Here is a 16,911-nt window from a genome sequence, read left to right as displayed (position 1 = left end):
CTCGAACCCTCTTCTTTAAAATCCTGTATCCGCCTTGGTATGTAGGGAACTTAAGGGAAGAGGGTGACACATTTCAGCCTGAGTCCGAACATTAGATGGAGGGTATAGCTTTTATTAATGCCCTCTATACACCAAATCCTTCACAGGGAAATCGGAATAGATCACCATGGGAAAAATTTAACGTGCAGGCGATTTCTTTAAGAAAACTCTTTATTTGGAACTTAACATTTGCGTACAGCTCACATAAAATGGCGGCATACGACTTGCCCGAGATGCGACTTATTTTAGTGTGAAGTTACAGACACTTGTGCTATCATACCAAACTACCGGCAACGCGAAACTAAAACATGATGAGCTAACCGTTTGTAGATTTAGTGTACCTCTTACAGGTAAACAAAATTCTGCTTTACCCTACTGACTCAAAAATAAGCAAAATAATTAGAAAAATGATTTCTTATTTCAAAACAGCTTTCTCTTTAGTAATACCACTCGTGTCGACAGTATTGGGACTGGACTCCAGGCTCGGCCGGAATTCCACGCCTGCAAGAAATATTGACACACATGAAAATATACACTCCAAAACTGTGAAACTCATAAACCGCAGCAACGAAATGTTGAACGGGATGATTTTAAGCAAAGCTTTAAAAATCATCTCGTGTAAAATGGAGGGTTCGACGATTCTTAACACGTTGTTTTCTTGCGGCAACAAGTTGTAGAATTTTGAAAACAACTCGAAAACAGATGACATTGTCGGCCGGAATTTGTTGGAGTAATGCCGATAGTTATCAACTTCAAAGGTGCGGGGGGCGGATTTTGGGAAGGGGAGGGGGCTGGATTGGGTGGCTAGCCACCCCCTCTTTGGAGGAGCAGAAAATAAAATAATTGAAACGATTGTGGGAAGAAAAAAGACAAACACTTTGGACAGGTCCGTTATCGTAATTTTCACTTTGTGGTATTGCTAGTATTTCTGGTGTAGCAGTTTTCATTTAGGTTCCAGTTCTCAAATTTCCAGATTTTGGGGGTATGTCCCATTGATTCTACAACCCCAAGATACCAACCACCCTCCCCCTTAAAAGATCCTGAATCCCCCCCTGAGGTGTTAGTGCAAGCCTCCCTTCAATTTGAAGGAAACATTGACGAACACTTGATAAAAGAACCACTTTAAGTGTCAAATTTTTTAACGCTGCTGTTTTTATTGGAAACACTATAAATTGAGACACAAAGAATGGAAATATAATTCAGTTTAAAAAAAAACATCAATTGGTCAGAGGCTGGCCAGGGCGATATTTACAGGACGTGGCAAGACACTTGACTCTCACTGTGCCTGTGTAGGGATAGGTATATGTACCCTTGAAATTAATGTTTGGGGGTGACCCTGCGATGGACTAGCATCCCATCCAGGGGAACTTAGGAGTATACTATTGGTCGCTTCATACATCAACAACCAGGATAAGCTACAGCGGTATGGCCCATTTAACCAAGTTCTTTAAAATCTTTTTTCAAGCATCCACTGCAGTGTAAATCGCGAACAAACCTTCCTCACCTGATGTAGCGACATCTATGCTCCCAAAGGCGCTTGTCAGCATCATTCAGGTCTGTCACAGACTTGTTGCTCCAGAGTCTCTCACCCACAGCAAGGGCACGAGGCCTGAAACGATCAGAAGGAAAGAATAATTACCAGAAATGATGATCTTTCCAGTGTCTCTAGTGATCTTAACAAGATATAGTGGTTTTTGCGCAATTCCTTGTTAATGTGATTGCACGGAAAACACAGGACAAAGTCCTTTTAAAAAAGCAGTAGTTGGCCCTCAGTTCAGGTCAGGAGAGTATCCTAGCTTGATGCACAGCAAAAATACAGAGAGAAAAAGAAAGAAAAAACAAACATTATCGTGCATCAAGTACAGCAAATATTTGGATCTTTACCATCAGTGGACAGAGCAATATATTGCGGTACTAAGTACTAAATGTTTACAAAGATATCAACAAAGCTGTAACACTTGAGACAGCAGGCCAAATTGTCTGCTGAAGGAAGACGTTAAATCAAGAAAGGTTACGGAATAAAAATAATAAGGAATGAAAAACACAGGCCTACCAAGTCCTGGGGAGCACATTGGTAGCATCTACAAATTCTCCCCACATACAGCCGGTTCCACCCATCACCAGTTCCTTCTGTTTGTCAGTTCCTGCGAAAAAGGAAAAAAAAATTCAGCTTTACTCCCTCACCCTTCACGCCACAACAAGAGGGCTTGCTTGCTTGCACATTGCTGTTGATAGGTTTCTCACACAAGAGAAAAACCAAACATCTATTATTTAATCTTTCTAGCCTCCGTAACCGTTTTACTAGATCCAGAGCCTTTGTTTGAAACCGTGCCTCGTTCGATTGCCTTGCAGCCTATGTTGACCAGCACTGTAAGCTACTGAACAACTAAGTCCTGCGAGCTGTAGAAAACATTGATTCATATCTTTTAGTTTGTACTACCAAATAAAAAACTAAGGGATAAATAACGACAAAAAAGTTATACCATGTACCTACAAAATCTTGCGGATCACATTGATAATACTGCAGACACAAAAAGAGCAAAAAACTATTACAATAACTAAAAAAGGAAAACTAATCTACAACTAAACAAGTGAATAATGTAAACAAATTGAAATTAATTGCGAAGCTTAATGCCTTAACAAAGTCCCAGCTGCAATACTTGCGAGAACAAACTAGTGACAACTGACTACAAACAATATTTGGTTTCTTTTTCCCGGCTTATATGGGCGAATTCAATGGTGTGGGTAGCCCCCAAGGAGGTTTTTCCCCCCCCTCAAGGGAGCTCTTAGTCACTTCCTCCTTCGGAAACTAGGATAAGCTACAGCTGAATGGGACACTTGAACACATGATCGGCACAACACGGTCTCTTGCTCTGTAGATAAACTAAGTCAACTTTTTAAAGTATTATTATCGTCTTTCCGCGTTCTCAGTGAAGCGTGTAAGGTACGTCTCTGGTAAGAATGATGGTGTACAATACAGTGGTGATACAATGCAATACAGTGATGGTGAGGTGTACAGTACTGTAACACAGTACAGTAAGTACAAAGAAGCCCTGTTGACTCATTATGACTCTTAATCATGGCTATAATGTTTTAAAACAGCTAAAAGACAAGGTGTTTATAACTATACTGTATCACATCATCTACCTTGTGCCAGTCATTTCCGTAGGAAATGTAGTTCAGATACCAACAAGACGAGAGAATGGCTTTTAAACCCAGGCCTGTCACTTTTGCTATCTCATTTTTCCATGGACTTTTCCACACATTGACGACAGTGTCGGGCAGAACCTCCACACCATTATCAACCACTTCCTGCCAGATGATATACTCCTTGTCAAGACTGCCGACTATCTTCAGAAGTCTGAAAACAAATAAGTTTTGCAACATGACCTGCAGTAGGCCACCAGTCAAAGTTCGGACATTAGACTATAAAAATTGGGCGAAGGGGTGCAGAACAGTTTATGTTTCCATTCGAGCCCACCCTAGCTTGTTCTCGTTACAAGCCAGTCACATGTTGCATTGTGCAGACACTCAAGATTTTCATTTTAGCCAGCATCAATTTTTACATAGTTGTCACAAAACTGTTGATAAGAAAATAAATTTAGCTTTTCAAAACAAATTGGGGCAATCTTTTTCGAGAAAAAAAATTAAAACTTTAAGAGTACATTGAGTTTAAAATATTTTTAAAAGCGTAATTATTCTCAAAAACGATTACAGATGCCACTACGTATCCCAATAATCAAAACTAACCCAATATGATGTAATTACTAACTTCTTTCAACAGTCAATGAACACAAAAAACGTTTCTTACTGCAGTCGAGCCCCTACCCAGTGGCCACCTATGAAACAGTCACACCTATTAGGTGCAGTAGACGGCCAGTAATCAAAGTCCCAATGATGGTTTTCCTATTGTTTTTACTTCTATTAATCATAACAATTACAATTTTCTCAAATATGATTGGTGTATAAACTGCTGTATTTTGCTCTAATTAGTGTGCCAAGTTGTAATCACACAGTTGGCTGTAATTGGAAAACCTGCAATCAGACAGTTACATGAGCCAATCATTTTAAGTCCTCTCCACTAAATCCACCAATTACAACATTGATTACAGTCCATATTAATACGAAGTAACCAATTCAAGAGACTGACTTTGTAACATTGTGGAGGTTTAGTCTGCAGTGAGAGTTTTGAAAGAAACTTAACAGCCATTTTGCAAGCTATTCTTCATATTTTTAATTATGATATTTAAAAATCACTATTAAAAGCTCTGACTTTTTAAATTGAAACTTTTACTTCTCTGGGAAATTGTAATGGTTATGATTAATTGGCAACAGGATATCACTGCATTGAATTCAGTCTGTAACCATATTCGTGATTAACAATGCAGACTCCCACTTTGCAGTTGTCTGATTTTGTTAATCACTCGTATGATTACAGACCAAATTGGACTCCACTCAGTCCTATTATCATTATTAAGCGGCCAGCCTCCTGTAAGTGGCCACTATCCGCAGGGCCGTAATTTTCTGTTGTCTCATAATTAATCAGAATCTGTAACAAACAAACACAGACCAAACTGGTTGAAAGTTCTTAAACCAAAGTTAATTTAATCCACAACATAATTATAAACCAGCCAGCTCTTACTTCTGTTCATAGTACTGCTCCAGTAATGAGTAATTGGTGCCATATCCCATTCCCGTCATAAACTCGGTTATACCTGGGTTACTTTGCCTACAACAAGAATCATCAAAGAATTGCTGCCTGTTCATGTACATACCGTAAATCTTTGAATTAGTGCAGGCTTCCACTCACAAATGTTTCAATACACAAAAACAATCATATCTAGCAACAAGTTGGGGAATTTTAAATAAGCCTCGCCCCCTCAATTAAGTGCCTCCCTCAAATAAGTGCCCCTGTCTATTCCTAAATTTGAAATAAGTGCCCCGAGTGCTAATTTGAAGATTTATAGTATACATAATTCAAAAGAATTTAGAACTCTTTAGTAACCTGTTCCATCTCAAGACAAACAGCTTCATAAACTTGTCAGCGTACAACCAAAAATGCAATAAGCTCAGCAAAACATTATTATTTTTATGCTCTTGTCGCAGATTCAAGTGTTAACAATACATCTCTTCCTGAGAGGGTCATTTGCCATCTCAAATAATCACCTAGAAAATTAAACTGATCCATATTCTAATAATTAACAATAATGTCAGAAGGATAAACTCACCAACAGTTGAAGGGTACTTCATCACCCCCCAAGTGAACATATTTGTCTGGGAACCTCTCGGCAATCTCCTTAAAGAAATCAGTCAGAAATTCATAATTGGATTCTATGGTTGGGTTGATAGGTCCGAGACTCCTGCAAACACACAAAAGTAATGCTTTAGACACTTAGCCTCTCTAGTGAGACACACAGTACTTTGTTTGAATGGTTGTCATAGTGCATTGACAATGATTTAGTTATTAATTTTATTATCATGCAACTGTGCTAACTTTTCTTATTACAAATTTGTTTATAAAAGAACCTGTCTTCACTTTTTTCTTAGACCAATTTTCATTTGATCAAGTGTGGAAAAGTAATTGGTTTGCATTACTTTGCAACATGATTGGTTTAAAATATCTCGCGTCACTTTTTCATGCAATCAGAAGTAAAACCAGAACCAATATTGTGACTTCTTCATGCATGCACCTTTTCCTGCAGTGCGCTTTGCATCACTTAGCTACATGTAATTTACTTCAAGTTTGGATTGGCTCACTAGATTGTCTATGTTCTTTGCAATTGGCTAGAATGCTTACACTGGTCATGGTTTTATGACACTCAATTTGAAACCCCTATATTAAATATAACACACTAGTATATAATTTACATGTGAGTTATAGTTGTTTATTTATTAATACTTACCCTGTTGGTTTTCCATGTGAATAACAAGGAGTCAACAGATTAGTAATACTCCGCCATGAAAAGGTGTGGCCCTAAAACATGTCACGTGACAACATTTAAAAACTGATTAACTTTCAATGACAAAAATTAAGAAACTACAATTTAAGGTTTACTTAAATTAAAAATGCTTTCGCCCCAAAGCTCAAAATACCACTACAGTCGAACCTCGATTATCCGGACTCGTTGGGACTAGACGAAATAGTCTGGATAATCGAGGGTCCGGATAATCGAAAATATGAATATTAATGAAGAAAAAAACTGTTTAAATAAAGCAACATTTAATCGTGAAACAACACTTTTACAAATCGTTTGGAAAACAATATGGTCTACTGTATATCTTGAACCACTCAACTCTGAACTAATCAGAATTCATTCGAGTGTTCTTCATTAGTTATGACGCGTGCAAGCGCTGCTTTTGCTCTTTAAAAGCAAAAGAAACTCGCTTTTGACTGCACTTTTCAATGCTATAGTTTTCAAAAGAATATTGCTACGGATCTTGATCATGACTAATAAATATTCACGACAAAATTGGGACTAGAGAAAAAGTCTGGATAATCGAGAAATCCGGATAATCAAGGTATGGATAATCGAGGTTTGACTGTAAAATAATTTGTCAGATGTAATTAAAATAGATTCCACTCAAAGTTCGAGCAATAAGTGCAAAATTATTTACTAAAAATCTACTCACAGCACGGTAATTTTTTGAATACTATTTAAAACACATCACTTTAACTAATTTCCCTAAGTGACCCGGCGAATAAATTCTCGAGCATTCTTGAGAAAATTGTTGTCAAACCTCGTTTGACATTAATGCGTGTGCCATTGTGTTTCCAACTAGCGTGAAACGTCCGTTTTCATTGAAATATGGATAACTTCAAGTTCAATTTTCTCTTGCAGAGTCAGCTTGAGAGCTTACACCTTGATAAGTTCTTCTTACCTTTATTCAAAATATTACCATGCTATGACGTTTTTTTTATTTTTGCCATAATTGCTTGAATGGTCTGTGGAAATCATCTTGATTCAAACTTAGAAATTAAATGAGGCAGCATTTCACCTAAAACAAACCTTATACAATTGACTTAACAGTGATGAACATCAAACTTTTCTGTTTCACTGAATTATAGATGAGTCAGAATAACTCACAGGTGTGTCAAATTCAGGGATTACTCGTATTCCTCTCAGTCTTGCATACTCCAGAATCTTTTCAACATCATCTTGAGTGTAAATGTGTGTTTTGTTATTAATTGCACCCTAAAAATTAATCATGAGCAGGTGTCAGCGAAACAAAAATTATGTTCAGTTTGTTTCCCCTCAAAATCAGATGCAACAATGGTTTTGCTAAGGGGGACCCTAAATGCACAATACTCAAGACACCATTGCAGGCACAATTACAGTGTATATGCATACTCTTTAGGTCATGAATTTTTCCCCTGCTGAACTTGCAAAAGAGGTGAGAAATGAGGTTCTAACACTCTGAAGTGGGGGCTGGGCCTGAGTTAGGATATCACGTATCGTGCTAGGTCTCGTGACTCAGTTTTCTGTTTCTTGCCATACAAGCAACAGTTTTTCCCGCCCACCCTGCCCTTTGCCAGTCTCAGCATTGCTGATGTTCTGTTTTTTGCCTACAGGCTTAGGTTTTGATGTTGAATACATGTATGTTGCATCCATTAGTCCTTGTAGATGCTGTTTTCAGGTTTGTTGTTTGTTAATAGCTGTTGCCTTGTGTGGCAGACAAATGACATTCAGTGTGTGAGAACTTCAATTTATTATTAAGATCAACTCTTGGGACTTGATCTGCACTCATATCTGAAGGGTTCCCTCCTAGTTCCCACGTCAAACAGATCACTGATCATGAAAACCACGCAGATACGTACTTCAAACAACTGTAGAACCAAAGCAGTTTATGAACTTATTGTTAAAGTTACAAATGCCTATGGCTGTCTTTTAGTGACTCTCTCTCAAGTGTTGTTCATTGAACAAGACAATGAACCTTTATCCATAAGTAATTAGGTACAAAATATAAAATTATTGATTCTGATACATACCTCATCACTCAACTGTGGGAACATTTTACTGACAAATGGAAAGGACTGATCATCCACAACATGCCAGTGAAGAACATTAAACTTGCTGTACGACATGGCATCCTATTGCACAAAACACACAGCCATACATAATATGTAACAGAAGCTGACTATATAAATCAACAAACTTATTGGGTTTACAAAAAAATAATAGGATTATCTGTTTCAGGGGCAAACAGTTATATTTAGACATTATTTTCTCCTATATTTGTGATTGAGGCCTTTCTTACGATGGAATAATTCAAGAATTTTGGTCCTCTGTATTTCTGTACTAGAATGCATCCTTATTATGACTTAGGGCCTTGATCCCGAGGAAGGGGGGTATGGGGGGGGGGGGGGGGGGCAGGAGATAAGCCACCTCATGATATATACTAGAAAATAATGTCATTCATAGTGAAAATTCTGATTTTCGTCTATTATTAATTTGTAATTAGCCAGTCAAATTTTCACAAGCTCTAGAAGTCTTACAGCTTTGCAATAAATGCCACCATCATGCACTCATCACTGAGAAATCTCACCAATCCTGGAATATTTAACAGATCTAGACTCCTCTACAGGTGCTTTATGATTATGCAGTACTTACATTCAGGTTTTACGTACCAAGAACTGAAGAATTACTGACACATTTAAATAGTGCCTAGAGGTATCAATCATAAATCCTCTGTGATGAAAACGAGGGTAGTCATCAATGTGAGTTCCATTGGCAAAATACTGCAGTCAAAATGAATAACACAGTACAGTCCACTTGTAATTGTTTCTAATAAATCATGATAAACTGGTTGTGTATGAATACTTATTTATCTTCTATATGTCAGTGGTTAAAGTGCTTTGAATTACGACATGATCAGAAAATATGAAGGAATGAACAAGTGAGTGAGTGAGTGAGTGAGTGAGTGAGTGAGTGAGTGAGTGAGTGAGTGAGTGAGTGAGTGAGTGAGTGAGTGAGTGAGTGAGTGAGTGAGTGAGTGAGTGAGTGAGTGAGTGAGTGAGTGAGTGAGTGAGTGAGTGAGTGAGTGAGTGAGTGAGTGAGTGAGTGAGTGAGTGAGTGAGTGAGTGAGTGAGTGAGTGAGTGAGTGAGTGAGTGAGTGAGTGAGTGAGTGAGTGAGTGAGTGAGTGAGTGAGTGAAAGAACTTGTAAATGAATGAGAACTGGCAGTATGACACAGCTACATGTACGTTGTGTACAGAGTGCTTCCAGTGTGTATAGAGTCCTTGCATTGCATAGTATTTGTCCACTGCTTCCGGACTGAATTGGAATAAAGAAGTCTTTGTTTTTCAGAAGGAAAGTTAACCAAGAACCTGGAGAAAAAGTCTTGGAGCAACAACAACAAACTCAATCAAAAGACGACACCTAGTCTGGTATTTAAATGGTCCATGGATGTCACATTTGTATTGATGGGAGGTGAGTGCTTGAATTGGCAACAAGCATGATCACACTTCAAGTGCCACACATGTCATGCATGCTCTTCTAGATACAATAATTTACAATAATGTATTAAATCTTTTTACTTACAAACCCATCAGGATCCTGGTGAACAATCTGACTGAATGATTCAAGGCCTAAAAAAAATATAAACCATGAATGATAATCCATATATACCTGACCCCTGTCCAGGTCCTTTAGTCAATAAGTAAAAAGGATAAATATCATTAATAGGGAGTTTGATACCAGTGACTGCAAGAAATGTGCTGAACAAAATGTTAAAGGACCAGCAAATTATACCTGCGTCTAGGTGGGTTGGAAACAATTTAAATCAACCCAAGAAAAATAACATCAGACCTACAACTAGCCTGCGAGAAGGCTCTTCACGTGGCAGGAAAGGAGAGTTCTTTTCCTGCTTTCTTCCCCCATGAAGAGCCCGGTCACAGGCTATCCTACATCTGAAATATGTTACAGTACACCATATTATTCCTATTAAGATGTACCACATCATCTAAATGTACAAATTAAGCTCCCGCCCTTTACCCCTCTATCAAGCCACCCCAGCCACCAACCCCAAACTAACTGCAATGAGGGTTTTGCAGGGTAACCAAATAAAATTATACAGACTGAAAATCATAAAGTAATGTGTTGTTTCAAATGACTATGGGCATTTAATAATACAGCACCGGTTATGGGTTCGGGACAGCATTTGTCAAACTGTTAATCTCATCATATCACTGTTAGTGTATATCCACAATGACAGTTACACTGTAAAAGACAGCTGGTAGTCACCAGAGTTGTCAGTGAAGTACTATGTTGCTTTACTGTTGGAGTAGACCTGTACAGCTGATTTTGACATTATTTTTTCCTTAACCTTTTCTAAAGATAATTCAGACAAATGCTGTAGCCCAGGCTTTTAGCCGGGATTTGCAAAGTGGGTGTCCAAAGTGTGCTTGATATAGGGCCTGCTCAAATGAGCAATTAGTGAGGCAACATACGGAAAATAAAACAATTTTCTTAAAAAGGGACACCTAGACAGCCATCTGACTAAAACCCAGATGATTTTGCCGGCAGCCAGCTTAAGTTTTGACAACCAAGAGTTACCTGTGAATTGTCCTGGGGGGAGGGGGGAATGGGGGAACCCCATATAAAAAGTATAGGGCTGCTTGTCATACCTTTTAGGAGTGAAAAATGCGGTTTTGGTATCTCTTGAGGTGTTAAGCCTCAAAAGGTCCACAGTGGGTGCTATTGCAGTACATTTTAGTGTATTGGGCCAAAAAAATATAACAGAAGATAGTTGTTTTAGAATTGGTACTTCTTACGAGTGAAAAACATTTCAAGCCACACCCACTAAAGAGGATCTTGGTACCTATCCCAGTGGGCTTTTTTTCAAAAGTTCTGACGAGCACTCTCATCCTTTTTATATATGGGAGTCGCCCTTGGTAAATTGTCTCCACTCTGACTACTCACCACGGAGTGCTCCCCACACAGTGTATGCCACAAGGATAGACGTCGGAGTCAGAACATCCAGCTTATCTAAAACGGAATTTTTGCATCAGATCAATTTTACTAGTCCTTTTCAATAAGAAGAGACATGGAATTTTAACACCATATAATTGCTTGGTTGAGATATGTTCGCAAGTGAAATATGTGTATTTAAAACACATACATGCCCAGGGTATTAAACAATTTGTGTATCAGGATTTGATTATTAATAATGGTAATAGGACTGAACGGAGTCCAATTTGGTCTGTAATCATATGAATGATTAACAAAATCAGACGACCGCGAAGCGGGAGTCTGATTTGTTAATCACGAGTATGATTACAGACTGAATTGGACAACACGATTTCCTGTTACCAATTAATCATAACCACTACAATTTCCCACAATTTGAAAAATAGCTTTCAATAGTCATTTGTAGATATCATAATTAAGACTATGGGACTGGCTTGCAAAATGGCTGTCAAGTTTCCTTCAAAACAGTCACCGGAAACTAAACTCCACAATTTTACAAAGTCCGTCTCTTGAATTGCCTACTATAGTGACTGTAACCAATGTTGTGATTGGTTGATTTAGTGGAGAGGACTTAAAATGATTGGCTCACATAACTGTCTGATTACAGGTTTTCCGATTACAACTGTCCAATTACACTGTCCAATTACACTGTCCAATTACAACTTTGCAGATTAATTAGAGCAAAATACATCAGTTTATCAACCAATCACATTTGAGGAAATTGTAATTGTCATGATCAATAATGGTACTAGGACTGAGTGGAGTCAAATTCAGTCTGTAATCATACGAGTGATTAACAAAATCGGACGACCGCGAAGCAGGAGTCCGATTAGTTAATTATAAGTATGATTACAGACTGAATTGGACAATGCGAAGCCCTGTTACCAATTAATCAAAACTAAGACAAAATTTGAGAAACGAACAAACCATCAATTGAGCGCTGAACGATTAAATGTCATTATGAATGCTGAAAAACGCAGCAGTTTACTCAACAAAGTGCACCGCAACAGCGCGCACAAAATGACGCGTACTGTCCAATTACAAACATGACGCGTACATTGTCCAATTAATGCTCAAATCAGGCTGCTGATCATAGCCAATCATGTTCAAGAATTTTGTTATAGTTTTGATTAGGACAGATTCTGCTCAAAGTTTGAGCAACAAGTGCAAAAATTATTTACTAAAAATCTACTCATAGCACAGTAACTTTTTGAATACTATTTAAAACAACTCACTTAAGTTCATTTCTCTGAATGACCCTGTGATTAAATTCTCAAGCATTCTCAAGAAAGTTAATGTCCAATCTTGTAAGAATGCTTAAAGTGTGTGTTATTGTGTTTTTAACTAATGCAAAACGTCTGTTCGAATTGAAATATGGATAACTCTCTTGTGGGGTCAGCTTCAGAGCTTAAGTCTTGATAAGTTCTTCTGAACTGTATTCAAAATCTTATCACGTCACAGGGTTTCTTTAGTAACTTAATTTTTACCATTATCGCTCGAATGTTCTGTGGAAATCATCTCAATCATCTGTCAATATTTTACTAAACATTAATGATTGCTCTGGAAATGAAACAGTGATAAAAACTACATCTCCTGATGAACAAATGTACGAACGAGATGCACATGGCTGCTTAGCTGACTATTATGGTATTGTCCTTTGCCTCTAGGACTTTTTTTGCTGAAAAAAAAAAAAGTTACAAAAAATGCAGAGAATCAATGGACAAGTTAAAATAAAACAACACAACAACCACTTGCAATGATGTGCTAATGAAGGAATGACAAATCTTAAGTTACAGTCCTGTCAGAAACACAAATATGCCCATGATGTGTTTTCAGTATAATCCTAGTAACTTTACATGCTTCAGGACTGCAAAGTCTGTTCACGAGGTTGGACTGTATGTTTAAATGGCTTTCTTATGTAGTTCCTGTATTTTGGTTTTGTTAAATTTGTTCAAGATATTCTAGCCACCTTTTCACATCAATAGATACGTAGAGCTAGAATAACCAGATGGTCATCATCAATCAGATTCTCGTGGGTCGGTACATTTCACTGACTCCTAGTCCATGGACTACCCTGATGGACCTGGTCCATGGACTACTTGAATGGACTACCCATGGACTACCCTAAATGGACCACCCTGAAATTTGTGGCAAACATAAAGTTAACAAAGCTAGAACCCAAACAAAAGATGCGATCAATCGACAAGCACTTTACGGAACACTTACGATTTAACAGATTCAACGATCCCGAACAAAATCAGATCAGAACAGTTGCCATTTAATTCTCAAACGTTTCCTACCTTAACATCTGGACCTTTGTCATGAAATATTGGATTCGAGCAAGTTTTCCTTTTGTTACCTACATGATAAGACACAACATTCACATAACCCCGTACACCCATACACCTCCATCTTGCATTTCTACCCCTGGCGAAATGAGTGTAGCTAGCAGGCACAGTAGTCGCTCACGAGTCGCTCACGGTTGCTCACAATATGAAAAGGACGCTAGATGGTAAGTGGAAATTTGGCATACATAATCGCGTTCATCTCTGACTTGTGAGTCACTTCTTTATGCCATTGATAACAGGGAACGAGAAAAGCGACTCATTTCCTTTATTTCAGTTGTAATATTTTGTGACAAAGGTCCAGTTGGAGATTAAATCTGTTACATCACAAATGTTCCGCAATTGTGTTTGTCGATCGATCACACCTTTTGTTCGGGTTCTAGCATCGTTAAATTTATGTTTGCCACAAATTTCAGGGTGGTCCATTTAGGGTAGTCCATGGGTAGTAGTAGTCCATGGACCAGGTCCATCGGGGTAGTCCATGGACTAGGGGTCAGCGAAATGTACCAACCCGATTCTCGTACCCTTAAAAAAGTCATCCAAAAATACAACTTGGTGGCTCTCCACAATAATCTTTCCCAACTGAACACAACTGTAGAACATCATGACTGTTGTGACTTTGACTATTGTAAATTCTTTATTTTTGACTAAATTGACAAATCCCCCAACCCCAGGCAGCCTTTCGGATGGGGGGTCCTACAACCTATCAAATGACCCTCTCAAACTCATTAAAAATTCATCAAGATAAAACAAAAATCACAACCGTGAAATAGGGTTGGATACCCGGTCTTGATTAGCATAGATTTTGACCATTTTACCTCTCCCTTCTATTCCTTAGTGTTTGTTTCGACCGGAGACAGTGTTTCATCGGCTATCCAAACACCTCAAATTTTGTCAAAATTACTCTGCTGCGTGCCATATTTTCAACTCTCTTCTTGGTGATGAAACACTGTCCAAAGGCGGATCTTGGGCAGGCGGGGTGCAGGGGGTACACCCCCCTGAGATGAAGCCTTCTTCTTTGTATTCACTTGTAAAATTCGTTTATCCCACCAGCCAGTCTTGCCATTCCTAAGTGATGCACCCCCTCCCAAGAGAAATCCTGGATCCACCCCTACCATCTCTCATGCTTGATATATTACATCAAATACCCAGTAGGAAGGGGTGGGGGGGGGGGGGGGTGAGTAGACCTGAAATAGCTCTTATTGCAGTTGAACCTGTGGTCAAATATTCCTTTGTTTAAAAGGCATACAGACAAGGTGAACAGGTCAATACAAAGCAAAATGGACCCTTTTGCTTCATTTGTATGTCAAACCGCTGATAACTTCAATAAGAGCTATTGACAGAACCATAACTTTAATTGATTTATATTGTAAACCTGCCCATTAGTTATTGACTTCAGTGCTTGCAATTGCAAACTCAATTGGAAATTATCCATGATTGATAGAGATCACATAACCTAAATGCAATATTTATGAAAAATACAGGTAAAACAATTTAACAGGTTTTACACCTACTGAAGTATATACAACCACAAAATTATTAGTCTCTAAAATCTGGATCGCTCAAGAAGGACGCGAATTCAAAGGAGAGATCACACAAATAAATACACGCAAATTAAACACTGAAACCGAGGATAAAAATTACAATAAGATAAATCCGAAAACGTGAGGGTTCTATAAACTATATATGATTTATCCATGGCGACGACAAACCAGCTGGTTTAGATACAACTTTTAAAAGATTCTAAATTCAGAAGATAAAACGCCTTAAAAACTATAAAATTGAACTAAAATTATTAAAGTAAGCTTAAGCTTGAAGAACTGTGGTGACTTGTGACATTTTAATTTAATTTGCAAATTCATTTTAATTTGTCGCCATTTAACAATGAGTGCATTATAGGCAAGGACAAGTCTTGTGTGTAAACCAGCCATAAACCTTGCAAATACGCCAAGCTTGATTTGGAGCTAGAAAATTAGCAACGAAAATTAGCAAAGAAAGCATCATTTGCCTGGCATTCAAATATAGTCGAGATTGACAGAAAGAAACTTTATAAGCTTACTTACAAGACTCATCTGACTCCAGCGTAAGTTTCTCGTATTTGTCTATCACTATTATGGAGAGCTGTGTGATTTCCGACAAGTTTTTCTTCGACTCGCCCACGTTGTCTGGAAAAGTTAATCGTTTGTACCGTTGAATGGCTTCCTCGAGTACATCGCAGCTCGGACCAGTTATAACAAATTTGAAATTCTGCGGTGTCAACTTGAACACGGCGCCAGTTTGTGACTCTAGTTGCGGTTTCGGCCACACAGAACCTTTCACATAGTCTTCCACCTGAAGTTCATGTAATTCCCATCCAAGTCCAAGACCTAAAGGATCAGAAAGTTTTGGGACTCTGTGGAAAGAAGAAGACGCGAGGGCAACAAGAAAAAGAACAAGAAATACACGAAGCATCATGGAAGTTGTCGATCTCTCCGACTACTTGAAGCTTCTTGTTTTCCGCCTCTTCTCGGATCATGTGATTATCACAAGTGGTGAGCTGTTGTGTGACAACCCGTCACGACTATGTTACGTAACAAGACGATCTTTTAGATCTTATAACCGCGCTTTTAAAATTTAACTGTTTGCTTAGCACTACCGTCGGAACGTAGTGCACATTTCAAAGCAGTCATTGATGATTCTTTTCTTACTGTAGACATCACATCACTTGATCAACACAAACTGTATTATTGCACCATCAGTGGTAGCCGTTGACAAATCTCCGATGACGTAATGGTCCTAATCTAGAACTTTCTTCGGGATATGTATGGGCATGAACGATATGAACCACACGATAATAACACTATTAACAACAGCTTTCTTTCTTTAAAGACATGATTAAATTTGATTGGTGTTTTCCACGAGTAAAGGGCTAGCAAAGTAGTCACACAAGTCATGTAATTTAATAATGAAACTATAGCGACCGATGTATCGACTTTGGTCACTCTAGTAGCTACAGATTGAAAACGTGACAGAAAATTGGCGTTACTTTCCATTCTCACCAAATTTGGACAGTGGGAAGATCTCGTCATTAGCCAATTACAGGCCATTTTTCAGCTCTTTTCCTCACATCCTCCCCCCTCGGGAGAATTTTGTCAAGTTAGCTAATTTAGTATGCAAGCAACCGTAATGGCGGTCGCTGTCGACGAAATGTTTATTTGCTCAAAATTGGGGCAAAATCTTTCGGAGATGGAAGTCAGGACATTTGTAAGGATACAGAAAGTAATATGGGACCAGTTGGTGGCTTCTAAGGCTGAATTTATCCAGAAGTAAGCTGTATTTTCGTTTTCGTGCCGAAAGCCACGCGGTGAAATATTATCGGTTTGTTCTGCTGTCTTGTTCTGTTTTTTCTCTTAGTCATTTTTGTAGCCCGCCGAGGCCATTCTTTCGTCTAAATGAGTTTAAAAAAGTTTGAAAAAGATGTTCCCATTCAAGTTTAAGCTCTCAGGCGATAATTCTGGAGTTTTTTGGCCGAAACGTCGGCTTTGTTATGTTCGTGTTTTTCGGTTGCTATGGGCGACCGTG

General features: G+C 38.4%; 1 protein-coding gene across 1 annotated transcript; it reads right to left on the bottom strand.

Annotated features, from left to right (window-relative positions):
- Positions 1 to 192: 192 nt before the first annotated feature.
- Positions 193 to 15,881, bottom strand: LOC110051050 (beta-hexosaminidase subunit beta-like). The gene is made up of 14 exons (XM_020757021.2): positions 15,414 to 15,881; positions 10,958 to 11,023; positions 9,578 to 9,624; positions 8,666 to 8,776; positions 8,027 to 8,128; positions 7,125 to 7,232; positions 5,943 to 6,013; positions 5,268 to 5,399; positions 4,682 to 4,768; positions 3,187 to 3,400; positions 2,530 to 2,560; positions 2,093 to 2,183; positions 1,544 to 1,648; positions 193 to 540 (listed from the first exon to the last, which is right to left on the bottom strand). The coding sequence occupies exons 1-14, from the start codon at positions 15,802 to 15,804 to the stop codon at positions 477 to 479; spliced, it is 1,620 nt and encodes a 539-aa protein (XP_020612680.2). The 5' UTR covers positions 15,805 to 15,881; the 3' UTR covers positions 193 to 476.
- Between the last annotated feature and the right edge of the window lie 1,030 nt (positions 15,882 to 16,911).

Source organism: Orbicella faveolata, unplaced genomic scaffold, assembly GCF_042242905.1.
Source record: "Orbicella faveolata isolate gen_17 unplaced genomic scaffold, um_ofav_v1 contig_46, whole genome shotgun sequence".
Classification (NCBI taxonomy): domain Eukaryota; kingdom Metazoa; phylum Cnidaria; class Anthozoa; order Scleractinia; family Merulinidae; genus Orbicella; species Orbicella faveolata.
Note: the sequence above shows the minus strand (reverse complement) of the source record. Positions and strands in the feature narration are given on the sequence as shown.

Excerpts from the sequence above, each read along its gene's own strand:
- LOC110051050 (XM_020757021.2), bottom strand. The coding sequence starts at position 15,804 with ATGATGCTTCGTGTATTTCTTGTTCTTTTTCTTGTTGCCCTCGCGTCT. Across the intron at positions 7,233-8,026 it reads TCCCACAGTTGAGTGATGAG|GGTGCAATTAATAACAAAAC; the intron begins GTATGTATCAGA and ends ATTAATTTTTAG. Across the intron at positions 2,184-2,529 it reads TGATCCGCAAGATTTTGTAG|GAACTGACAAACAGAAGGAA; the intron begins GTACATGGTATA and ends CCTTTTTCGCAG.